Source organism: Rhincodon typus, chromosome 32, assembly GCF_021869965.1.
Source record: "Rhincodon typus isolate 14 chromosome 32, sRhiTyp1.1, whole genome shotgun sequence".
In the NCBI taxonomy this organism is placed as follows: Eukaryota; Metazoa; Chordata; class Chondrichthyes; order Orectolobiformes; family Rhincodontidae; genus Rhincodon; species Rhincodon typus.
The window spans coordinates 35,770,204-35,797,989 of NC_063363.1; the positions used below are offsets into that span (position 1 = coordinate 35,770,204).

Here is a 27,786-nt window from a genome sequence, read left to right on the forward strand (position 1 = left end):
CTGACGTTTTCTGAAGAAGGGTCTAGGCCCAAAACGTCAGCTTTCCTGCTCCTCTGATGCTGCTTGGCCTGCTGTGTTCATCCAGCTCTACACCTTGTTATCTTTGAAATGCAATGTGTTGTTGTTAATACTGTCACTTAGATGCAAATGTTGCTTTACTTTCTTCTCTCCTAAAAGCTCTGCCTCTAAAGAGGACACTAATTTTACCCATTGTAAACATGCCAATGACTGCCAGTGAGATAGTTGACTGTGAGACACATCACAGCTGATCCTGTCTTCTCCCAGTATCCACATTGTTAGGCAGGACTATACAGACTGATGTTTGGTCCTTTGACTCTGGTTAACGTTAATCCCATGTGTTTCAGCAGGGTCATCCTTGAGCTCGTACCCATTGCTTTTGGCGACTCACCTCTCTCCAGCTCTCACGGCGAGGATTCCACATTATCTGCCTCCTGTTGCACCCACCAGTAAGCCGGATGGGCCAGCTCTTGAGAATATTTCTTCTACCAGCAGTGAGTGTGAAAGTGACCAGAGCATTCTTCGCCCCAAAAAGCCTCGCAGAAGTCGCACCATTTTCACTGAGTTGCAGCTCATGGGGCTGGAGAAAAAATTCCAGAAACAGAAATATCTGTCTACTCCAGACAGGTGAGTGAATTGAGAGAAAATGCGTGCGTGGGTAAGGGAATTCTCCAGAACACAGTCAAGAATGAGAACTGAAAAGGGTGTGTTGTCTACCCAATGCCAGCATGAGGATATCTCACAAGGACTGAACAGGACATTGAAAAAGAAGCTTGGTGAAGCTGATTGTTCTGGTCTATGCTTGAATGAAGGATATAGGTTGGAACAGGAAGAGATCCTGAAAGAGTATTGCGAGTTACGGTGTACATGGAAAAGCAGATTAGATGTGGCTAGAAGGCTGATACATGGGGAGAGAGGGTTTTTTTTCTTATCATAGGACACTGGAACCAGTTCTGGGGTAGGAACAAGCTGCACCAATGGAATAGTTCCCACTTGAACCAGGATGATACTTGTGTCCTGTGAGAGACATTAACTGGGGAGGGGTAGGGATGCAAAAGCTTTCAACTAGTCAGAGCAGAAGAAGGGATTAGCAAAATATAAACAGGCTCAAGATCAACAGAACAGGACAAGAGCATGAAGAAAAGAATAAAGTTATGGAAGACTTTGAAGACAAGGCAACAAATACGTTTATAGAGTCATAGGGTCAAACAGCACAGAAACAAACTCTTCAGTACAACTCATCTGCGCTGATCAGACATCCCAATCTGACTTATTCCCATTTACCAGCATTTGGCACATATCCTTCTAAATCCTTCCTATTCACATACCCAACAGGAGGCCTTCTAAATGCTGTAATTTTACCCATCTCCACCACTTCCTTTGGCAGCTCATTCCACACATAGATAACTCTCTGCGTGAAAAAGTTACCCCTAAGGTCCTTTTTAAATCTTTCCCCTCTCACCTTAAACTTATGCTATCTAGTTTTGGACTCCCCCACCCTAGGAAAAGGGATGAATAAATGGAGTTCCTAGGACTCCTTTCAAACCCAACATTTGAAAAGTGCAACAAGGGAATGCTCACTATTGGATCTAGTAATGGGAAATGAACCAGACCATAAAGACAAGTAGAAGTAGGGAAACATCTAGGCAATAGTGACCATAATATTAAAACTGATGGAGAAGGACAATATTATGATGAAAACCAATTGAAGAAAGTCTGAATTTGGGGGGCTAAGGTAAAATTTGGCAAATAAAGCAGGAGGTTATACTGGCAAACAAAGATGCACAACATCAGTGGAAAATATTATAAACCTTCAAAATATTCCAACCCACCTCCACTGCCACCTAGAAGGACCAGGACATCAGATACATGGGAACTCCATCGTCTGCAAGTTTTCCTCTAAGCTACTCATCATCCTGAGGAATTATATTGCCATTTCTTCAGTGTCATTGGGATGAATCTTGGAATTCCCTCTCAAATGGTATTGTGGGTCTACATAGACCAAATGGACTGCAGCAGTTCGAGAAGGTGGCTCACCACCACTTTCTTAAGGGTAACTAGGGATGGGCAATAAATGCTGGCCCAGCTAAGATGTCCAAATTCAGTGAATTAATAAAGTAAATAGATAAAATGGTGTTTTATTGTAGTGTGGGGAGAATAAAAGAAATAATACAAGACAAAAAAGAAAAGAATAATGTTAGTGAATAATGATGTAAAGGAACAATTGAGGTTTAAAAATGAGGCAAAATGTAAGTAAATGATTGTGGGGCTACAGTACAAGAGATTATGGGGAAGTTAAGAAAAAGCATAATTAAGAAGGTAAATAAAATTATTTTGCAGGCATGTCAATAAAAATAGTGAGAGCTATGATGGGAATCCCACAGGTAGTAATAGTAAGGTGGAAGAAATATACAATAATTACTTTGTTTCAGTAATTAGCAAGGAGATAGAACAGGTTGGTATGTCATTAAATGATGAGATGAGCAATGAGATAAATGTATTTAAACTCAAGAAGGGGATATATTGATTAAAGTAAATAAACTCTGAGGATGAAGACTTGAGGGATGAGATGGACTACCACAGGGGGTATATGAAGCAAATTTTCTTTTATTTGCTTATAGACTGTGGGCATTTATTGTCCATCTTTAATTGCCCAGAGGGCAGTCATAGAGATATACAGCATGGAAACAGATCCTTCGGTCCAATTTGTCCATGCCGACCAGATATCCTAAATAAATCTAATCCCATTTGCCAGCATTGGCCAATATCCCTCTAAACCCTTCCTTTTCATATATCCATCCAGGTGCCTTTTAAAATGTTGTAATTGTAGCAGCCTCCACCGCTACCTCTGGCAGCTCATTCCATACATGCACCACCTATCCTCTGTGTGAAAAAGTTGCCTCATAGATGCCTTTTAAATCATTCCCTTCTCACCTTAAACCTATGCCCTCTAGTTTTGGACTCCCCCACCCCAGAGAAAAATCCTTGTCTATTTACCCTATCCAATACCCTCATGATTTTATAAACCTCTATAAGGTCATCCCTCAGCCTCTGAAACTCTAGGGGAAATAGCACTAGTCTATTCAGCCTCTTCCTATAGCTCCAACTCTCCAACCCTGGCAACACCCTGTAAATCTTTTCTGAACTCTTTCAAGTTTCACAACATCCTTTCTAAAGCAGGGAGACTGGAATTGCATGCAGTATTCCAAAAGTGGCTGAACCTTTTGTACAGGACAGAAATGTCCTGCACAGCCGCAACATGACCTCCCAATTCCTATACTCAATACACTGATGAATAAAGGCAAGCATACCAAACGTCTTCTTCACTATCCTATCTACCTGTGACTCCACTTTCAAGGAACTATGAAGCTGCACTGCAAGGTCTCTTTGTTCAGCAACAATCCCCAGGACCTTACCATTAAGTGTACAAGTCCTGCCCTGATTTGTCTTTCCAAAATGCAGTACCTCACATTTATCGAAATTGAATTCCATCTGCCACTCCTTGACCCATTGGCCCATCTGACCAAGATCCCACTGTACTCTGAGGTAACCTTCTTCGCTGACATTTGCAAAATTACTAGCCGTACCTCCTATGTTCACATCCAAATCATTTATATAAATGATGAAAAGCAGTGGACCCAGCATCGATCTTTGTGGCACACCACTGGTCACAGGCCTCCAGTCTGAAAAACAACCCCCCACCACCACCCTCTGTCTTCTACCTTTGAACCAATTCCGTATCCAGATAGTTAGTTCTCCCTCTATTCTGTGTGACCTTGCTAACCAGTCTACCATAAGGAACTTTGTTGAATGCCTTACTGATGTTCATATAGATCATGTCCACTGCTTTGCCCTCACCAATCCTCTTTGTTACTTCCTCAAAAAAACGCAATCAAGTTCATGAGACACAATTTCTCACGCACAAAGCCATGTAAATCTTGTTCCTCAGGATTCCCTCCAACAACTTGCCCACCACTGATAACAGGCTCACCAGTGTATAGTTCCCTGGCTTTTCCTTACCACATTTCTTAAATACTGGTACAACGTTAGCCTACCTTCAGTCTTCTGGCATCTTGCCTGTGGCTATCGATGATAAAATTATCTCAGCAAAGGGCCCAGCAATCACTTCCCTAGCTTCCCACAGAGTTCTAGGGTACACCTGATCAGATCCTGGGGATTTATCCACCTTTGTGCGTTTTAAGATGTCCAGCACCTTCTGCTATGTAAAATGGACATTTTTCAAGATGTCGCTATTTATTTCCCCATGTTCTCTATCTTCCAGATCCTTCTCTACAGGAAACACTGACACAAAATACTTGTTTAGCACCTTCCTCATCTCCTGCGGTTCCACACATCAGTGGTGTTGCTGATCTTTAACGGGCCCTATTTTCTCTCTAGTTACCCTTTTATCCTTAATGTATTTGCAGAATCCCTTGGATTCTCCTTAACCCTATTTACCAAAGCCAACCACATTTGTGTGGGTCTGGAGTCACATGTAGTTCAGAGCAGGTAAGGATGCAGAATTCCTTCACTGAAGGGCATTAGTGAATCAGAACATCTATTGTTGAAAACAGTCTATAATCAATTATTAAGTAACAGCAGCACGTTTGGAAAATCATAATAAAATCAAGCAGAGTGAGCATGGTTTCATGAAATGGAAATTGTGACAGATTAAATTATTAGAGATTTTTGAGGAACTGTCAACCAGAGTGGATAGAGGGGAACAGTAGATATGTTGTATCTGGACTTCCAGAAGCCGTACAACAAGATACCTCACAAAGGGTTAAGCCATAAGATATGAGCCCATAGTGTGGGAGATATTCCCTGGATAGAGAACTGGTTAACGGACAAGAAACAGTGAGTGGGGAAAAGGGGTTCTTTTTCAGGTTGGTGACCTGGAACCAGTGGGGTTTCATATGGATCAGTGCTGGGTCCGAAATTGTTTAAAATAAATATCGAAAATTGGATGAAGGAAGCGAATGTACTGTTGCCAAATTTGCAAGTGTCACAAATATAATTGAAAAGGCAAGTTTCCTGAGGGATACAAACAGCTTACAGAGAGATATTGATAGGTATGTGTGTAGGAAAAATGTTGGCAAATGGAACATAATGTCACTCAGAAGTATGATCACAACACCTTCTGCAGAGGTGCAGTGTGCAAAACATTCAGTCAAAGTGCTGTGTTTGAGGAAGTTGGCTGTAGATGGGTGCTGAGAACCAGACAGGAGTTATAGTTGTAGCTATGTGTTTGTTGCCATTGTTTCCGTAGTGATTGTTGTTTGTGTAATACACCTGACTTGGCAGTTAATCCCAATCTAAACAGGATGGAGAGAAACATTTTTGTGGGTTTAGCTAATGGTCTAGTGATACAATGAAACTATTCAGAGCATCCCCAGTGATTACATTTTCCTCGAGCTGCGACTGACACAATTAATTCAGGAAATCCACTCCTTAAGTACTAGCGAAACCTGTGTAAACCACAATTTCAATCTCCTAAAATAAAATCAAACCTTTCTTTCACAAGCATTTTCTTGCTCTTGCCTGCACAGATACACAGAAGCAGCGAAGGATAGAGGGTTGCATTGAGTCTGATGGCAAGATCTAAGATCACCCCAGGAGGACTCAAAACAACTTTCATTTCTTGGGCCTTCTTTTTGAGAATTTCAGAAGGGGCCAATTCTTGGTTTTCAGGGGCTCCTTTGGTACAAAGATATAAATTAAAAACCAAGCTGTTCTTGAAACAGGAATTTGCAAACTCACTCTAATCCCTTATATCACAGAACTGTTATGGTGCAGAACAAAATCATTCAGCCTATTGTGTCTGCACTGCCTCTCCAAATGAGCATCATGACTCAGTGCCATTCTCCTGCCTTTGCCTGTAACCCTGTATATTATTTCTATTTAAGTAAGTCTAAAGCCCACTGGAATGATTTCATTGAAGCTGCCTTCACTACAGTTCTGTGCAGTCCATTTTACACACAAACCAATCATTGTGTGCCTTTTTTTTCACATCATGTTTATTTTTTGCACAAATCACTTTGAATATGTGGCCCCCTATTTTTGATCCTTTTACAGGGTGGGAACAATTTCTTTGTGTCTACTCTCTTCAGACTTCTTATAATTTTGAAAAATTCCAAGAAATCTCCACTTAGCCTCTTTGTACCAAGGAAAGCAGTCCCGATTTCTCAAATCTATCATGCTGAGATTTCTCATCCGTGTAATTATTCTTGGAAAACTCTTCTGCATTCTTGCCACTGCCTTCATATCCTTCCTACAGTATAATTCCCAGAACTGTTCACAATATCCCAGGTGAGTTCTAACTAGCAGCTATACAGATTTAGCATAACCTCTTTGCGCTTGTGCCCTATGCCACACTTAATAAAGCCTAGGACACAATGCTTTATTAACCACTGTGGGTACCTTTAAAGGCCTCTGCACATGTACAACTGGGTCTGTCTACTCTTCAACACTATTTAAAGTAACTTTGATTTTATACTGTCTGTCCATGTTCTTTGCACTGAAATGTATTACCTTGCATTTCCCCACATTGAACTCATCTGCCACCTATCTGCCCACTCCATCAACTTGTCAATGTCCTTTTGAAGTTTTACACTGTCCTCCTCACTGCACCCAGTTTTTTCTGCAATATTTGAAATTCCCCCTGTATTCCAAGGGCTAGATCATTAATAGAAACTATAAATAGCAAGGGTCCGAATACCAATCCCTAAGGAACTTCACTACAAATTTCCATTTCCATTATTTTCTATTTGCTACCACTCTGCCAATCTTGTATCTGACTTAGTGCTGTCCTTTTTTTTTCCATGAGTGATAATTATTGCCTCAAGTCTACTGTGTGGCATTGCACCAAATGCCTTTTGGAAGATATGTCCATCGCTTCAACAGCATTATCCTAATCAACCCTCTCTGTTACCTCTTCAAAACACTCCAACAAGTTAACTAAACATGATTTCCCTTTGACAAATTAAAGCTGACTTTTCCTAATCAACCCATATTTATCCATGTGACTATTAATGCTATCCTGAATTATTGTTCCTATGAATTTCCCCGCCACTGAAGTTAAGCTCACTAGTCAGTAATTGCTGGACTTGTCCTTACAATCATTTTTGATCAAAAGCATCATGTTTGCAATTCTCCAGTCCTTCAGTATCTCCTATTCCTCCTCACCCCTTTTCAGAGAGGACTGAAAGATTATTGCCACTTCCTCTGCAATTTCCATGCTCTCTTCCTTCAAAATAACTTGATGCATCTCATCAGGTCCAGGTGTCTTGTCAATTCGAATACCATCAGGGCATTCAATGCCACCTTCTTATCAATTTTGAACCCTTCAGGTTTTCTCCTTTGTCACCATGGCCTGGGTAGTATCTGTTCCCTAAGCAAAGACAGATGTAAACTATTCTGTTAATACCACAGCCTTGCTCCTGCCTCTGTGTGTAAATTTTTTTTTGGTTCTAATTGGCCCTTCTCCTTCTTTCACTACCCTTTTACTGTTGATGTGCTTACCTTAGGGATTCCTCTCCATGTTAGTTGCCAATCCTTCTTCATAATCCTTCTTTGCTTCTCTTGTTTGCTTTTTCACTTCCCTTTTAAATGCTTTGTATATTACTTGGTTTTCAATTGTGTTTAATATCTGACACTTGTCATAAGCACACTTTTTCATCTTTATCTTGATTTTTATCTCCTTTCTAATCCAGGGAGCTCTGAATTTATCTGCCATCTACTGTCTCTTAAAGGAATATAACTTGACTGTGTCTGAATTATTTCCTCTTTGAAGCTTAAAGACATTGTTCAGCTACTGTTTTTTCCAACAGTCTTTGGCTCCAGTTCTGTTCGGCTCTCACCAGTTAATTATTCTTACTCAGGATTGTCCTTTATCAGTTCCCACCATGATCCTAAAATCAGGATACAACAATCATTCTCTCCTAAATGAGGTCACTGTTATTGCTATATTATCATAATTCTGCAAGGCAATCTGTATCTGTAAGTCATCAATTTATATACTATTCTCCATGCATTCACATGCATGTGGGACAATCATGATTTAGAATAGTTTACTTACCTCCTTTCTCTCACTCCAACTATTAACTACTATTCTCTATTCTAGTACTATCTGTGTATGCCAGTATTTTGTGAACCACAGTATTACTTTCTAATAAAAACCAAAATAGCTGTAGATGCTGGAAATCAAAAACAAAAACAGAAATTGCTGGAAAATCTCAGCAGATCTGCCACTGGTCCTGAGGAAGGGTGACTTGACCCGAACGTAGACATATTGCTCAGAGTCGAAGGGATACAATACAATCATGTCCACACAGATCCACAAGTGCACACACACAAACATAGAAAATCTATGACATGGGAGAAGGTCACTCTACTTGCCATCTCTATGTTGACTATCAAGTAGCTAATCTGCCAAATCCCACTTACCAGCTTTTGCTCTGTAGCTTTGTTCATTGTTGCCCTTAAAGTGCTCATCCAATTATTTTTAAATTTGATGAATGTTTTTGATTCTATCATTACATGAGGCAATAAATTACAAACCTTCACTCTTTGGCTGAAAGAAATTTTAATCTCTAATCCTTCTATCAATTACTTTACATTGAAGCCTCCTGGTTACTTACCTTTCAGTCTGTCCATAACAGTATCTCATCTGCCTCTATTAGTATTACCATATATTAATATTAATAGTTACACCTCTATTAAAACTATTAAAACTTCTGTCAGCCTCCACTGTTCCCTATCCAACCTTTTCCTGGATGTAGAATACTCTGTTCTGACAGCATAGTTTTAAATCTCCAATGCACCCTATCTGATGTGGTTACATGCATCTTGTCATACAAGGTAGCTGTGGGGTCTTCACAAATGTCAGCAAGAGATCTCTGTGAAAAAAAGTCAAAAAGAAAAAGGAAACAAATGTAATGTTTAGGAAACTGAAATCAGACAAGGCCCTTGAGGAGTATAAAGGAAGCGGGAAAGAACTAATACAGGGGTTAGGAGGGCTAAAAGGGCCAGTGAAATGCCCTTGGTAAGTAGGAAGTCACATGACACCAGGTTATAGTCAACAGATTTATTTGAAATCACAAGCTTTCGGAGCGCTGTTCCTTAATCAGATGGCACTTAACCCGACAAAAGAGCTGCGCTCTGAAAGCTTGCAATTTCAAATAAACCTGTTGGACTATAATCTGATATTGTGTGACTTTTGACTTTGTCCTCCCCAATTCAACACTGGCACCTCCACATCTTTGTAAGTAGGATTAAGGAAAATCCCAAGGCGTTCTATACATATATTAGAAGCAAGTGGGTAGCTAGGAAAAGGGTAGTTCACTCAAGGAAAAAGGACGGAATTTATGTGTGGAGCCAGAGAAAGTGTATCCTTAATGAGTACTCTACATTGTTATTCACCAAGGAGAAAAACATGGATGATGATAAGGTTAGGAAGGGGTATGTGATATTCTAGGGCATGTTGATATTAATAAGGAGGTGCTAGGTGTCTTGAAAAACATTAAGGTAGATAAGTCCCCATGGCCTGATAGGATCTGTTCCAGGATACTGAAGGAGGAAAGGGAGAAGATTGCTGGGGCTTTGACAGAGATCTTTATATCCTCTTTAGCCGCAGGTGAGGCCGCAGAAGACTGGTGATTAGCCAATGTTGTTACTTTGTTTAAGAAGGGCAACAGGGATAATCCAGGAACATATTGGTCTGTCAGCCTTACATCAGTAGTATAAAGAAGATTCTTAGGGACAGGGTTTACTCTATTAGACATATTCCGCATGGCTTTGTAAGGGGCAGGTCTTGTTTCACAAATTTGAGCTTTCTGAGGTAACGATGAAGATGTTTGATGAGGGTAGGGCAGTGGATATTGTCTACGTGGACTTTGCTAAGGCATTTGACAAGGTGCCTCATGGTAGTCTGGTCCAGAAGATTAAGTCACATGGGATCTATGGTGAGTTAGGAAGTTGAATACCAAATTGGCATGGTCATAGAAGACAGAGGGTAGTTGTGGCGGGATATTTGTCTGACTGGAGTTCTGTGACCCATGCTGTTAACATAGAACATAGAACATAGAACATTACAGCGCAGTACAGGCCCTTCGGCCCTCGATGTTGCGCCGACCTGTGAAACCAATCTGAAGCCCACCTAACCTAAACTATTCCATTATCATCCATCTTGTTCTACAAGAATCAGTGCTGGGACTTCTGTTATTTGTAATATGTAAATAATTTGGATGAAGATGTATATGGTCTGGTTAGTAAGTTTGTAGGCAGCACAAAAACTAGTGGATTTGTGAATAGTGAGGAAGATTGTCAGACGATACAGCAAGGCAGAGATCAGTGGAAAGTTGAGGGAGGAAATAGCAGATGGAGTTTAATCCAGACAAATTTGAGGTGATGCAGTTTGGAAGGTCAAATGCAAGAAGAAAGTTTACAGTAAATGGCAGACCCCTTAGGAGCATTGATACAGAGGGGGATCTACAGAGCTCCCTGAAAATGGCAAGCCAAATGGATAAGGTAATAAAAAAAGTGTCTGGCATGCTTGGATTCATCAGTTGGAGCATTACAATCATTCCTCCGTATCTGCAAGGGTTCCATTCCTGAAAACCTTCCTGAATGATGAATTCGCAAGTGCAGACCTAAGCAACTTATGGTAAAAATAGGGTTAGTTTCCCGGCACCCAAGATTATGACTTTTCGCCTATTATTTTTTGGGTTAATTTTTGGGTTAAAGCGATAAATGTTACTGACATTATGTTAATACTTAAATAGAATATAGTTTTGTAATATAAGAGAATGAAAATTAGCACGAGAAAAGTATACTGTATACAGTCAACAGCCGAAGTGTAATTAAACTGTAACTAACGCAATGCAGCATAGTCTACCTTAGTGCACCAGCAGGTGAGTGCTGTTTTATTTCGAGAACACCTTGTCAGTCAATACCATTTTCTTTCTTGAATGCTTTTTCACTGCTGAACACACACACATTTTCTTTTACTATTGTCCATTTATCACCCACCATTCTGACGCTTTAGCAATAGAACTCAACCATTCCCTTTGCCAATAGCTTTTATGTTTCTTTGCCTTTTAATATCAGTACTGGTTCCTTAAAATGGGAGCCATCATGATAACACAAAGGGCACTAGGTGTGTCCTAGTGTCATGTGCACAACCAACTTCAATGAAACAAAGCAGGAGAAGAGAGAAGGGAGAGAGATGCTGAGAGTATCCAAGTACGAATTGGGGGAGGGTGTGCATGAACATCTACCCACATTTGCATTCGCTTCTACGCATCTCCCATGAGGCGGTATGGCTGCCCATCATGCGCCACTTAAAATTATTTTTGGGTTGCCGTGAAGGTGGTTGCAGATACTCAGTCTTCGCCCACAGATGTTGATTAAATGGTTTCTTATTTTTTTGGTGCGAATAGGCAAATAGATACAGAGGAATGATGTATAAAAGTTGGCAAGGCATGTTACAGCTGTATAAAACTTCAGTTTGGCCATGTTTGGAGTATTGTGTGCGGTTTTGGTTGCCACTCTTTAGGAAGGATGTGCAGGCTTTGGAAAGGGTGAAAAAGACATTTACAAGCATGTTGTCTGGATTGGAATGTATTAGCTATAAGGAGATGTTGGAAAAACTTGGATTGTTTTCGCTAGAGTGTCAAAGATTGATTCAATATACTGATAGAAGTGTACAAAATTATAAGAGGCATGGATAGGCTGGATAGCCAGTGTTTTTTCTCGGGGGAATAAGCTTAATGTGAGGGTGAAAAATTTAAAGGAAACGTGTGAGGAAAGTTTTTTACACAGAGGGTGACAGGTACATCATGGTCTGCACAGACATGGAAGGCCAAAGAGCATGTTCCTGTTCTGTACTATTCTTTGCTCTAAAAGCTAAATACTTTGGAAGCTAGCAATCTGAAATCAAAACAGAAAATGCTGGAAATACTCAGCAGGTGTAGCAGAGTATAGAGTAGTTGAGTTAACACTTCATGTCTGATGAAAAGTCACTGTTGTAAAACATTTACAAGGGTAGGATTTCCAATAGGTAGTTTTGAAACAAAAGGCTCCCCCTACATCCTTTTGATGACATTTTAAACAAAATAGGTTCAGGTATTTTTTTAAAATTCATTCATGGAATGTGGGCATCTCTAGTTCGGTCAGCATTTATTGCCCATCCCTAATTGCCCAGAGATTAGTTAAGAGTCAACCACATTGCTGTGGTTCTAGAGTCATATGTAGTGCAGACCAAGTAAGGATTGCAGATATCCTTCTGCAAAGGATGTTAGTGAATCAGATGGGTTTTTCCTGCCAATGAACAATGATTTCATATTCATCATCAGACTCTCATTTCCAGTTTATTATCAATTCAAATTCCACCAACTGCTGGGGCGAGATTCAGACCCAGGTCCCCGACATGTTACCTTGGTCTCTGGATTAATTGTCCATTAAGAACACCACTAGGCCATCGCCTACCACAAGTATCTTCTCAGTACTGCAAATGACAGTCCTTTAAACAGGAGTCCTGAAAAAAAAAGCCCTCAAAAATATCAATAATGGATATACTTCCATAATACCTACACCCTTGGAAAAATATATGTCATTTTTATTATTATTCATTGATTTGGGTGTCACTGGCTGGGCCAGTATTTACAGCTCAAGAGAAGGTGGTGGTGAGCTATCTTTGTGAACTGCTGCAGTCCATGTGCTGTAGTTAGACCCACAATGCTGTTAGGGTGGGAATTCCAGGATTTTGGCTCAGTGACAGTGAAAGAACAGTGATAAATTTTCAAGTCAGGATGGTGATTGATTTGGAGGGATATTTGCAGGTGATGGCATCCATTTTAATCAATTTCATTAAGAAGTGTAAACAAAATAAAAATGTATAAAAAATACAAGTTTAGACACTCCACACTTTGCATGTAACTAATATAGTTATTCCAACTTTAGTATTTAGATACTTCAATACAAAGTTACACTTCAGAAGAAGTATCAGCAACAGTTTTTAAGATATAGGGCTACAATAGGAAATGCCATCAAACTAGTTTATTATTATGGGTTTGAATTTTTCCTCTCAGGTTAAAGGGTTGAAATCAATACATACCAGTGTCTCTCTGTCGCTGTAGCAGATATGTATGTTGGGATACTTCAGAAACAGTAACAATCCCAGAATGTCATTTTTTTTTCCTCACTGTAAACTGTGTTTTGGTGCTGATATAGCTTTTTGGAAAAGTAATAGAAGTATGTAAAATTATGCGAGGCATGGATAGGGTGGAAAGTCAGATTTTTTTTTCCCAGGGTGGAAATATCAAATACACAGGGGCATAAGTTTAAGATGAGAGTTGCAAAGTTTAAAGCAGATATGCAAGGCAAGTTTTTTGCACAGAGGGTGGCAGGTGCCTGGAACTCACTGCCAGGGGAGGTGGTAGAAGTAGATATGATAGCAACATTTTAAAGGTTTTTAGACAGAGATGTAAACAGGCAAGAAATAGAGGGATATGGGCCATGTGCAGGCAGACGGGATTAGTTTAGAATGCCATCATGGTCAGCACAGACATGGTGGACCAAAGGGTCTGTTCCTGTGCTGTGGTGTTCTTTGTTCTATGTATTCCACTGGCTTCTCTATTCCCAAACTATCTTCCTATAATAGGATTTGCATCAACCCCCAGAACACTAACTTTAATTGCTACCTTGAAGAGTTTAGTGAAACTTGGATGACAACATATAATAACATACAGGCAAATGAATTTCAATGATGATAAATTGTGAGGTGATACAATAAATCAGGAGTCCAATACTTTCAATATGAAATGCTTTACCCTAGGGCTATAGTCCTGACAAGGAATATATTGCAACTGTGTTGAGGAACTGAAGAGTAGAACGTGCAGTGTGGAGGCAATTTGAATTTTATTGCAGATTCTGTAATTCTTAAGTCAAATTATTTCATAATGTACTTCTACAAAGTTTATGAATATTGTTTATGGCTGGAAGTAAGACATGATAAAAGTGCACAAATTACTAAAGATATGTTGTTTAATAAAATCAAAAAAGCAAATGAATAAAATTCTGGGGATCATTTCTGGAAGGATGAATATGAAAAGCATAAGGGATATGTTAAACCTGTATTGAATGTCGATTAAATAACATTTGGAGTATTCCATAATATTTCATTATCCTAATTACTGAGGGGATATGGCAGCAGTGGAGAAGGGAGAAGAACAATTGACAGGGAATGGTACCAGAACTGAAAGCTATCAAGAAAGATTAAACAGATGAGAGTGTTTTTTGCTACAAAATAAAGAGCTGAGGAGTGATTTGGTACCTGCCTTAAGATGATGAAAGGCTTTGATGGTGGTAAATGTAGAGAAGATAATTCGACTTTTTGGGGTGTCTAAAGCTGAGGACCATGAATATAAGATAGTCTCATAAACTAAATAGGAATTCAAGAGAAAGGAACGGTTAAAATGTGGACCAAAATCAAAATATTGGGACAAGTAATTAGAATAAACATTGTGGGATGATTAAAGACTGAAGAGATCTGAAATTAAAACAGAAAGTGCTGGAGGAACCCAATCTGTAATCACACTTCAGAATGTAGTCTACTTGCTCCTCAAGCTCTAATTACCCCTCAGTATGTACTCTAATTGCCCCTCAATCTCTAATCATCCCCTAAATGTGTACACACTAATTTCCATGCTTTTTTCAGGTTGGATCTAGCACAGTCACTGGGATTAACTCAGCTTCAAGTGAAAACCTGGTACCAGAATCGAAGGATGAAGTGGAAGAAGATGGTGAGTGGAGTTTCTGTGTTTCGTGGAGTGCTGTTTGCAATTGGTTGTTGGTTTCATGTTGAACTTTGTGGCTATGTAGTGACCAAAATGTTTTGAAGCAAGAAATAGAATTCATGGCACTTTTTAATTTTTCTTTGCAGAATGTGGGCATTGTTGGCAAGGACAGTATTTATTGCCATTCCTGGAGAAGGTGCTGGTGAGCTGTCCTCTTGAACCCTTGAGGTGTAGGCTCACCCACAATGCTGTTAGGAAGGGAAATTCCCAAATTTTGGCCCAGTGACAGTGAAGGGACAACGACATATTTCCAAGTCAGTGTGGTGAGTGGTTTGGAAGGGAACTTGTAGGTGGTAGTGTTCCTGTGTATCTGCTGCCTTCGTACTTTGAGATGGCAGAGGTTGCAGATTTGGAAGGTGCTGATGAATGAGGCTTAGTAAGTTCCTCCAGTGATACATAGGAGATACACAATGCTGCCATGGTGCATTGGAGGTGAAGGGAGTGAATGTTGAAGGCCATTGTGGTGACAAAAAAGAGGCTGCTTTCTTCTGGCTGGCATAGAACATGGAATCAAACAGGACAGAAGAAGCCCATCCATCCCATCAACTGTACATCTACACTAGTCCAATTTTCCAGTAATTGTCCCATAACCTTGAATATTATGACATTTCAAGTGGCCTCAGTATGTACTCTAATTAAAAAGTTGTGAGGTTCCCATCTCCTCTGTCCTCGTAGAGACTGCATTCCAGATTCCCACCGCCCTCTGGGTGAAAAGCTTTCCTCAAATCCCCTCTAAACCTCCAGCCTTTCACCTTAAAATTATGCTCCCTTGTTATTGACTGTTTAACTAAGGGGAACAGCTGCTTTCTATTCTATTCTGTCCATGCCTGTCTTAATCTTATACACCTCTGTCAGGTACCCTCTCAACCTTCTCTGCTCTAAAAAAAAATCAAGATTATCCAGCCTCTCTTCATCGATGAAATGCTCCAACCCAGGTAACATCCTGGTGAATATTCTTTGCAGCCCTTCCAGTACAATCATGTTCTCCCTGTAGTGTGGTGGACCAGCACTGTACATAGTATTCCAGCTGCAACCTAAACAAAGTTCAGCAGAGCTCCAACAGAACCTCCCTGCTTTTATAATATATGCCCTGATAAAAGCAAGCATCCCATATGGCTTCTTAATTATCCTATTAACCTGCCCTGCCAGCTTCAGGGATTTGTGAACAAACATCCTAAGAAACCTCCGTACCTCTGAGCCTCTTAGTGTCCTACCATTCATGGAGTACTCTCTTGCCTTGTTCTTTCTTCCAAAGTGCATCACCTCACAATTCTCAGGGTTAAATTCCATCTGAAACCAGTCTATCCATCTATCCAATCTGTTTATATCCTCCTGTAACTGAAGATCTTCTTCCTCACTATCAACCAGTTGGCCAATCTTTGTATGAACTGCAAACTTATTGATCCATTTCCCCCTTCCCCTCTCACACACACACCACATTCTCATCTATATTGTTTATATACCACAAATGATAAGGGACCCAGCACTGGTCCCAGTGGTATGCCATTGGATACCAAAATATAGTCACCCAAACAGCTTTCTACCAGGCCCTCTATCTCCTGCCACTAAGCTAATTTTGGGTTGAACTTGTTAGTTTATCCCAGATCCCATGTGCTTTTATTTTCTTTATCAGTCTCCCAAGTGGGATCTTATCAAAGCCTTTGCTGAAATCTATATAACTATATTAACAGCGTTACCCTTATCTACATACCTGATCACCTCCCTAAAAAGTTCAATCAAATTTGTTAGGCATGACCTCCCCCTTACAAAGGTCAAACTTTGCCTCTCCAATGGAAGATTATTTGTGTCCTTCAAAGTTTTCCCCAATAGTTTCCCTACCAATATGAGACTCATTGGTCTGTAATTCCCTGATTTATCTCTACCACCCGTCATGAAAAGTGGAACCACATTAGCTGTCCTCCAGTCATCTGGCACCTCCCCTGTGACCGATGAGGAATTAAGAATTTTGTTCCAAACCCATGTCATTTCTTCCCTCCCTTCCCACATTGGCTTAGGAAACATCTGGTTCTGGAAATTTGTTCACTTTTAAGCCTGCAAAAACCTCCAACACCCTCATTCCCTATGTTAATATGCTCAAGAGTCTTAGGGTCCCTCTTCCTGAATTTAGTACCTATATAGTCCTTCTCTCAGACAGAAATCAAGTAGTCATTTAACACCCTACCAATATCCTCCAGCTACATGCACGTGTATCGAACTTCTTTAGTGTTTTGGAGCTGCACTCATCCAGTTGATTGGAGAGTATTCCATCACTCTCCTGTTTTGTGCCTTGCAGATGGTAGATAGACTCAGGGGAATCAGGAAGAGTTCCTTGCTGCAGGATTCTTAGCTTCAGAACTGCTCTTGTACCCACTGTATTATATGACTAGTCCATTTCAGTTTCTGGTAAATGGTGAATCCCAGAATGTTGATAGTGGGTAATTCAATGATGCTAATGCCATTGAATATCAAGGAGAGATGGTTGTGTTCTCTCTTGGTGAAGAGAAATAGTTACAGCAACTACTGTTGAGAAACTGTTGGTGAAAGATGTAATGTTGGCACATGTGGGTGACAGTGAGGAGATTCACCAAATGTTGGAGCCAGTTTGTATGCAGAGTTTAGGGCTTTAAAGTCATAGACATCTATGGCACAGAAAAAAGTTCTTTGACCCATCACATTCATGCTATTCAAAAATAATCACCTAATTATTCTAATCTCATTTTCCAGCATTTGGCCCAGAGACTTGTATGCCTTGGCATCACAAGTGCACAACTAAATAGTTCTTAAACATCATGAGGGTTTTTGTCTCTACCACCCTAATGTGCAGTGAGTTCCAGATTTCCACCACCGTCTGGGTGAAAAGGTTTTTCTCATATCTCCTCTAAACCTTCTGCCCCATGGTCATTGATCCTTCCATCAAGGGGAAAAGTTTCTTCCTATCCACCCTGCCTATGCCCCTTGTAATTTTGTATATCTCAATCATGTCTCCTGTCAAACTCCTCTGCTCTAAGGAAAACAATTGTAGCCCATCCAATCCTTCTTCATAACCAAAACTCTCCAGCCCATGTGACATCCTGGTAAAAACTGAAAGAACTGCGGATGCTGTAAATCAGGAACAAAAACAACGTTGCTGGAAAAGCTCAGCAGGTCTGGTAGCATCTGTGAAGGGAAAAACAGAGTTAACATTTTGGGTCCGGTGACTCTTCCTCAGAACCTTCCTTCTGAGGAAGGGTCACTGGACCCGAAACGTTAACTCTGTTTTTTCCTTCATAGATGCTGCCAGACCTGACATCCTGTAAATCTTCTCTGCCCCTCTCCAGTTGCTTTCCCAGGGATCTGGTTAGTGTTGAGAGATCTAAGCTGGCACAGTGATTGTTTATTGCAGGTGGCAGTTTGCTCAATGTCACTGAATCACAAACAACAGTTGTAAGGAAATGACGTCCAGTCCAATTCTGACAGTAGATCACTTAGGGGTAACACAGTGGCTCTGCAGTCAATCTCTGTAATGCCATGGATGTGAGTAATGTGGTTAATCAGGGTAGGCTCCCCCTTCATCCTATCAACAATTCAGCACAGGGCAAATAAGACTAGAGAAATAAGTGTGTGGCCCAAAACAGATTGGTTTGAGGGGGGATAGTAGGAACTGCAGATGCTGGAGAATCTGAGATAACAAGGTGTAGAGCTGGATGAACACAGCAGGCCAAGCAGCATCAGAGGAGCAGGAAGACTGACGTTTCGGGCCTAGACCCTTCTTCAGAAATGGGGGAGGGGAAGGGCGTTCTGAAATAAATAGGGAGAGAGGGGGAGGCGGATCTGGAAGCAGCACTGGGACAGTGGGGCCTGTATCATTAGGGTGGTCTACACCTCAACTGTGCTGGGCCAGTGTCCTAGCGAGCAGCACAACTAGGGAATGAGAGAGCGTTTAAATTTAATAGTGGGGGCAAGGGATCAAATTTTGGAGGAAGTGGTAAATCAAAAAGTAAGAAAGGCATCAATATAAGAAATAACAAGCGGGACATGATGGGAACAGATAGAATAATGCTGCTTAAACCTTTTCCCACTGTGACCCCATTTTGAGGCTTGAGAATTCTTTTGACCCCTAAGTGAGAGCAGGAGCATGTTAGAATGGGAGTACACTGGTATTACACTGTTGGAACTCCACACGGCCATTACTGCCTCAGAACTCATGGCCCCAAAATTTCTGCTCCCCATTTTGGTCCCAGCCCTTACTTTATGAAGCACTGGGACAGAGAGTACAGATCTAACAGTTAATCAACCACATGATAGGGTAGAGTACGGTATAGCAATAATCATGGGTGATTTAAATCCACATATAGAACATAGAACATAGAACATAGAACAGTACAGCACAGTACAGGCCCTTCGGCCCACGATGTTGTGCCGAACTTTTACCCTAAACCTAAGGTCTATCTAACTTCCACCCCTACCTTATACTATCATCCATATGCCTATCTAATAGCCGCTTAAATGCCCCTAATGAGGCCGACTCCACTACCCGCTCCAGCAATGCATTCCACGTCCCTACCACTCTCTGAGTAAAGAACCTACCTCTGACGTCTCCCCTCTATCTACCTCCATTCACTTTAAAATTATGCCCCCTCATAATAGCTACCACCACCCTAGAAAAAAGTCTCTGGCTGTCCACTGTGTCTATATCTCTGATCATTTTGTACACCTCTATCAAGTCAAAACTGGAATATAAACTGGAAAACTCAAATTGGCAGTAACAGTCTGGATGAGGAGTTTATGGAATGCTTTTGGGATTAGTTCAACAACGTGTTGTTCTAAGAAACTATCAGAGAGAAGGTTACACTAGATCTAATATTGTGTAATAAGATAGGATTAATTCATGACTTCAAAGCTAAGGCACATCTAGTTACCAGTAACAACAATATAATTGAAGTTTGAAATTCCCTTCCTCAAAATACTTAATCTTTAATTATTTTTAAGGCAGAGATACATAGATTTTTGATTCCCAAGGAGATGAAAGATTATCAGAGACATGCAGGAAGGTAGATCTGAGGTTACAATCACATAATCTTATTGACTGGCAGAATAGCTCGAAGGGCCGAGTGGTCTACTCTTGCTCAATGTTTGTGTGTCTATGTTTTACATTCAGTTTTAAACAGAGAGAAATGGCTCAAAGACAAGGATTATTACATTTAAATGAGGACAATTATATGGACATGACAGCTGGGCTAGATGCAAGCTGGGATGCTGGGCTAGCAGATAAATCAGTGGAGAATCAGTGGCAAAAATTTAAGAAGATATTTCATAATATTCAGAATAAATATGTTCCTGCTATAAAAGAAGTTCCAAGGGGAGGACACACCATTAACGAATGAAGTTAAGGAAAGCAGTAATAGCTGACAATCAGGAAGTGGAAGAGACAGAGGGAAGTGGTCATGAGCAGACTGATGGAGCTGCAGGCTGACAAGTGCCTGGGACCTGATGGGTTTCATCCCAGTGTCTTAAAAAGAGATGCTAAAATGAGGTAGTAGAATTGTTGGTGTTAATTTTCAAAAATTCACTAGATTCTGGAAAGGTTCCCTCAATCTGGAAAGTTGCAATTCCTTTATTCAGGAAGGGAAGGAGGAAGTAGACAGACCAGTTAGCTTGATGTCTGCAATGGAAAAGGTGTTAGAATTGATTGTAAAGGAACATATAGCTGAGCACTTAGAAAAAGTCAAGGCAAATGGGAAGAGTCAGCATGGTTTTGTGTAAAGAAAGTAATTCACGTACCCAGTGATTGCCTCCACCTACTACAAGGCACAAGTCAGGAGTGTGATGGAATACTCCCCACTTGCCTGGATGGGTGCAGCTCCAGCAACACTCAAAATTCGCTCACACCACAACTGTTGCTCAGTAGCAGCAGTGTGTACCAGTTATTAGGTACACTGTAGAAATTCACCAAGACTCTTCAGACAACAGTTTCCAAGCCCATGACAGCTTCTATCTCAAAGGAAAAGGGCAGCAGATATATGGCAACACCACCGTCATTCTGACTTGGAAATATATCACCATTCCTTCACTGTCACTGGGTCAAATCCTGGAACTCACTTCCTATTGGACACTGTAGCTTTATTTGCACCACAAGGACTGTAGTGATCAAGAAGGCAGTTCACAACTACCTTCTTCAGGGCAATTAGGGATAGGCAACAAATGATCTAGTAATGCCCACATCCCAAGAACAAATAACAAAATGGTCTGTGCTGGCTCTCTGAATCAGTAGTTCACCCGGTGTTAGTACCCCACCATCTCTCTCCCCCACCCCACACCCCTTCTCCCCACAATGCTGCACATTCTTCCCTGTCAGATAATAATCCAATTCACTCTTAAAGGTCTTGAAGTGAACCTGCCTCCACCACAATCTCAGGCAGTTCATACCAGACTCTAACCATTCACTCATATAAAATGATTTTCCTCATGCTACTCTTGCTAAGTACCTTCTATTTGTACCTTCTTGTTCTCAATTCCTCCAATTTACTCTGTCTGGACCACTCATGATTTGAACACTTCCAAAAAATCCCGATTCTCATCTGAAGAAAACCATCCCAGCTTCTCCAAACTACCTGTGTAACTGAATATCTTCATCCCTGGAATCATTCTCATGAATCTTTTCTGCACTCTCTCTGATGCTTTCACATCCTTCCTAAAGTATGGTGCCTAGAAATGGTCGAACTATGCTAGATGAGGCCAAACCAATCTTTTACACAGGTTTGTAATACCTTCCTTGATTGTCAGCTGAAATAGCTCAGTTGGGAAAGCATTAGATTGAAAATTTAAAGACTCCTGGTCCAATCCTGGGCTTCAGCAAAGTAAGCACGTACATTTCCATTTCAGTATTCTTTTGGGTTGCGCAGTGTTTAGTGCTGCTGCCTCATAATGCCAGGATTGATTGCAGCCTTGGATGACTGGCTATATGATGTTTCCCTGTTCTCCCTGTTTCTGCCGGGTGCTCTGGTTTCCTCCCACAGTCCAAAGATGTGCAGGTTAAGTGGATTAGCCATAGTAAATTGGAGGTAGGGTGGTTCTGAGTGGGATGCTGTTCAGAGGCTTAGTGCAAAATTGATGGGCCAAGTGGCCTCTTTCTGCTCTGTAGGGATTCTATGATTTTGCCCTCTATACCCCTGTTAATAAGGACAAGGATCACATCTTCAGCTGATCCCCCCCCTTAAATAATTTATGCAATATATAGAATCCCCGCAACCCTATCCCTCTGTTCCTGCACCCACTTTAGAATTCATATTGACTCTTCACTTTCTTCTACTGAAATGGCTCACTTCACACTTTGTATTAAGTTTCATCATGCCATCCATTCTAGCAACCTGTCTATGTTCTTTTGAAAATCTGTACCGTCTTTGTCACCATTCACATTGTTTCCAAGTACTGAAAGATCCACAAATTTTGAAATTGTGCCCTACACGCCAATGTCTAGGTCATTAATGAATATTAAGAAGTGCAAAAGTCCTAACAATGACCCTGGAAAACTCCAGATTAAATATTCCTCCAGCTCCATTGAAAGTTTTGAGATGGAGCTGGATTATTATCTGAAAAGTAAGAACATGTGGGAGAATGACATGAAGAGAAGTGATCATTCAGAGAGCCAGTGCAAGCTAAATGGGCCAAAGGCCCCCCTCCCCACTGTAACAGTTCTATGATTCTGTTACTGAGACAATCTCATCTCCATCTTGTTACTGTCCCTGTTATTTCATGAGCTATTAGTTTGCTCACATAATTTTCTCTTAGCAAATCAATGTTGGATTTCTTTAATCAACCCACATTTGCATGAGTAGCTATTACTCTTTTCCTGAATTATCACTCCCAGATGTGAGTAATGAATATGATCTTCTTTCTTTGACATCTCTGATCAGTTCATAAGGTTTCTTGAACACGTCCTGCGTGCAGTACATCTAGAATTGATTCTGCAATTTCTCAAAACTGTTGTGGAATCAATTCATGGAGGAATCCCTCCTTCTAAGCACTGCATAATACATTGCATTGGATAGGCAGCTCTGGAGATATTGCATTTTCATGTAACCATTTCTTCAAGAAGTGTACTTGTATGGTGTCTGCACCACAATACACTCCCCTCCAAAACGTGCCAAAGACTACCTTTGAGTGCCTGATGTCCCTCCCCTCTGCAGTTTACAGCTGATGAGTAGTGTGGATGGATCTGGTTGTTCCACTGCATCATTACAAACACCAACAGATGTATACCCTGCTGCCTAGGTCAATACTAACAGGATATACCCTGCTAACTGGGTCAATACTAACAAGGTATATCCTGATGCTGGGTATGTGCACTGTGTCCTGCCCATTTCAGAACGTGATTGAACGTCTGGACTTGGCAGTGCCTTTAAGACCATATGGTTTTCCTCTCAATCATAGCTATCACTTGCATATTGTCTAGATGCTGGTGTCTGAGTTTAAACCATTTCTTGAACACAGGTGCTGAAAGGAGGACATGAGGCTCCTACAAAGCCCAAAGGAAGACCAAAGAAAAACTCCATCCCAACAACAGAGGAAATTGAGGCTGAAGAGAAAGAAACCAAATCAGCACAAGAGCAGGAACCATGTCCTTCCTGAGAACATGGATGCTGAACAAAAAAAAACTCTTTTATTCTTCACTCTGCATTGGTGAGGTGGGACACTGCTGCAGTTTCTAGTGGAGAACCCGGAATGCAGTGTACAGCCAGACTGCTGCCTACTCCAGCGGATATATGTAAATATTGACATTAACTTAATGGGAGCTGGGAAATTATTCTGTGTGTATAAGGGGAATATGAATAAAATATTATGTATTATTTTGGTGTAGTCTCTATGTCAACGAACCAACTCTCACAACATTTCAAACTTTTTCAAGATTGATAACTTTTTCTTTTATGATCCATCTTCTGTCTCCTAATTATTGTTTACTCATGGGTTGTGACTGTCACTGGTGAAGGGCAGTATTTTTTCCTTTTTTAAAATGCCATTGCATAGGTGAGCGTGAGCTGCCTTCTTTCACCTCGGCTGTTCATGTAGTGTAGGGATACCCTAAGGCTGTTAGGGAGGAAATTCCAGGATTTTAACCCAGTGACATTGAAGGAACAGAGATATATTTCAAAGTCAGGATGACGTCAGAAGTCACACGACAGCAGGTCATAGTCCTACAGGTTTATTTGAAATCACAAGCTTTTGAAGCACTGCCCCTTTGTCAAGTCACCACTCCTAACGAAGGGGCTGCGCTCTAAAAGCTTGTGATTTCAAATAAACCTGTTGGACTATAACCTGGTGTCATGTAACTTCTGAGTTTGTCCACCCCAGTCCAACACTGCCACCTCCACATTAAGTCAGCATGGTGAGTGGCTTGGAGGGGATCTTGCAGTTAATTGTGTTCCCATGTATCTTCTCCCCTTATCCCTATACATGCAAGCAGTACCAGTTTGGATCATGTTCTAAGGAGCTTCGTTGAATTTCTGCAGTGAATCTTGTAGATCATGCACACTACTGCTACTGAGCATCCATGATGGAGGAAGTGAACATTTGTGGTACTGGATCAGGTGGCAAGCAAGTGAAATACTTTATGTTGGATGGTGTTGAACTTCCGAAGTGATATTCAACTCTTTTGTCCAGGAGTTTTGTTCTGAGATCAAGAGCTGAGTAGCCCTAATGGAACCCAAACTGAATATCAGTGCAGAGCTTCCTGTTGTGTTCATGCTGCTTGATAACACTGTTGGTGACCCTTTCCATTACTTTCCTTTTGTCTAAAAAAAAGCTGCATGCTTATTGGTAGGCACCACGGGGACAGCAGCACATCATCTCTGCATCCAATTTCATTTAGTCCTTCTCTTTGTTTTCGTTTTTATTGCACTTCATATGCAGCCAGACCTAGACAACATTACGACAGGCAGATAAATGGTAAGTAACATTCACATCACACAAGTGCCAGGCAATAAACCATCTCCAACAAGAGAGAATCTAATCATCACCACTTCACATTGATTGACATTACCATCAATGAATCCTCCACTATCAACATCCTGGGGGGTTACTACCATAGTAGTAAATTGAACCATATAAATGCTGTAACTACAAGATCAGGTCAGAGTCTAGGAATCTTACAGTGAGTAACTCACCTCCTGACTCTCTAAAGCCTGTTGGGTGAGTACAAATCCAAAAATGCTCAAGAAGCTCAATGCCGTCAAGGACAAAGCAACCTGTTTGATTGACACCCTATTCACCACCACAATCATTCACTTACTCCACCATCAATGCTCAGCAGCAACAACGCGTGCCATTTTAGAATCACAGAACCCTTACAGTATGGAAGAAGGCCATTCAGCCCATCAACTCCACATCGACCCTCCAAAGAGCAGTCCACCTTAGACCTACCCCCAATGCGATTGGGAAACATCCAGGAACTGAAAATATAATGAAAGGTGGTCACACGGATTTCTAAAGTAATTTTATACATGACTAACATTGTTGAATTTTTGAAGAAGCGACAAAGTGTAGACTCAAATAATATAAATTATTAGACTAGAGAATCAAAAGGCTTTCAATAAGGCACTCCATAGAAAACTGATAACTCAAAAAAGCTGTGGTAGCAGTGGAAAAATTACAGGAAGGAAATGATAAGCTGGTTTCAAATCAGTATGAAGTGTAGGGGTTAAAGGGTTGGTATTCAGACTGACAACGACAGGAAATGGCATTCCATCAGAATCAGGGCTGAGACCTCTGCTATTTATTATTTACTTAAATGATTTGGATTTAAGAGGGGGAAGTCAATTTAGATGACTGTAAATTGAAAGACATAGTTAATACTGAGGAATTTTGGAGAAAAAGATATAGGAACACAATAACAAACTTGATAAACTGCCTGTAATAAACTTCAATATTGGGTTATAAGGTTGACACATTTTGGTAAGGAGAATAAAGAAAGTGTTGTGTTTTTGCACAGTTCTCAGAAAAGTACCAAATCTGGAAACAGTGAGAGGACATCATGACATGCAACATGTGGTTTAATAGGTCTCCATCTTATTCTCTGTTTATTCAGCCAGTTACTTTGCTAGCAGTCAGACTGGCGACTATGTCTGTAAATTAGCAGTAATCTGAATAAACAAATAATCCATACTGTATATGTAAGCTTGAGATACCATATTAATGTACATAGTTTGTTGTTAATAAACTTCTAGAAAACTGAATGAATACAAGCCTGACTCTCAGAAGTATATGCTACATGGACCCCAATAAAAATCTACAAGGAAGGGCATCAGAAACCACATATTGTTTGGAAAATGAGTGTCTAAGTGGGTAGAATGGGATAGCATTATCCAGGGTGGAGATTGCATCGAAGGGATACAGAAATATACATCATTGAAAGTAACAGTAGTTTTTAACAAGGTCTTAAAAAAACAAACCAAGCCCCTGCGATTAATTCCACAGTGAGAGAATTGAAAACCTGAGACATTTTATAAAACATGTCAAGAACCTTGGTTACACTACACTTGGAGCAATGTGCACAGTTACAGTCTCCATAGTAATTTCCTTTAAAATCAAGGCAGCATTTGAGTGAGTGTGGCATTAAGGAGCCCTAGCAATGGGAATAAGGAAGAAAATTCCCAGCTTGGAGTTATATCTAGCACAAAAGAAGATGGTTGCAAATTTTGCAATTAAATGTTTCAGTCCCAGGACATTTCTGCAGCAGTTCCTCAGGGTAGTGTCCAGAGCTCAATTGGCTTCAGGTGCTTCATCAATGACCTTTCCTCCTTCATAATAACAGAAGTGGGGATGTTTGCTGATGATTGCACAATGTTCAACACCTTTCACAACTCAGGTACAGAAGCAATCTTTGTCATGATGTAGTCATACCTGGACAATATAGCCCTTGGTTGTTAAGTGGCAAATAACATTTGTGCTACACCAGTGCCAGGCAATAACCATTTTCATCAAGAATGACTCTAATCATCTCCCCTGAAATTCAATGGCATTACTGAGTTCCCCTCCATCATTGTCTTGGGAGGTTATTGTTCACCAGAAACTGATCTGGGCCAGACATGTAAATAATGTGACTGCAAAACAAAAAAAGCTAGGAATTCTATGACTTACTCTGTATTAAAAAGTACAATTCAGCAGGATGATGGAATACTCACCATTTGTCTGAATGGGTGGAGCTACAATAACACTCAAGAAGTTCAATGTCATCCAGAACAAAGCTGCCCGCTTGATTGGCACCACATCCACAGTGTTCAGCAGTTGCTCCTTCCACCACCAATGGTACACAATGGCAATAGTGTGCACCATCTACAAGATGCACTACAACAACCCACCCAAGCTCCTCTGACAGCAGCTTGCAGGCTGTGAACCCTTACTCAACCAGAAGGATAAAGGCAGCGAATATATGGGAACACCAGTACCTACAAATTCAAACAATGTCACACATCAACCCGATTGGGAAATTTATTGGCATTCTTTCACTGGGTCAAGATCCTGGAACTTGCTTCCTTTGGGCAACCCTACACCTCAAGGATTGCAGTAGTTTAAGGATGTGGTTCATCACCACTGACTCCAGGGCAATTAGGGATGAGTCCTGATGAAAGATGTAAACCCGATACATCAACTTTCCTGCTCCTCTGATGCTGCCTGACCTGCAGTGTTAATCCAGCTCCACACTGTATTGATTCTGACTCCAACACCTACAGTTGCTGCTATCTCTGGGCAACAAGTGATCATTTAGCCAATGAAGCTCACACCCTGTGAAATAACTTTAAGGAAGGAAGTATAAAGAAATATACATTGGAGAAGATTGAAAGGCCAGGGTCTTTTTCGGAAGAAATGACAAAAGTGATAAAAAATGACAAAAAGTGACCTGGTTACAGGTGATAACGCAAGGAAAAGGAGCTCTGAACAT

The 27,786-nt window shown here is 40.7% G+C and overlaps 1 protein-coding gene across 2 annotated transcripts in view; it reads left to right on the top strand.

The window, feature by feature from the left end:
* LOC109934657 (homeobox protein BarH-like 2) overlaps window positions 1–23,698 on the top strand; it is a 48,365-nt gene extending 24,667 nt beyond the window's left edge. The window contains exons 2-4 of one of the 2 annotated variants that reach the window (XM_048615591.1): window positions 369–645; window positions 14,735–14,819; window positions 23,343–23,698. In XM_048615591.1, coding sequence (XP_048471548.1) covers window positions 369–645; window positions 14,735–14,819; window positions 23,343–23,480 — 500 coding nt within the window. In that variant the 3' untranslated portion in view covers window positions 23,481–23,698. Of the gene's footprint in view, window positions 1–365; window positions 646–14,734; window positions 14,820–23,342 lie in introns of both variants that reach the window. The other variant, XM_048615589.1, reaches the window with a different exon arrangement.
* Window positions 23,699–27,786: the final 4,088 nt, after the last annotated feature.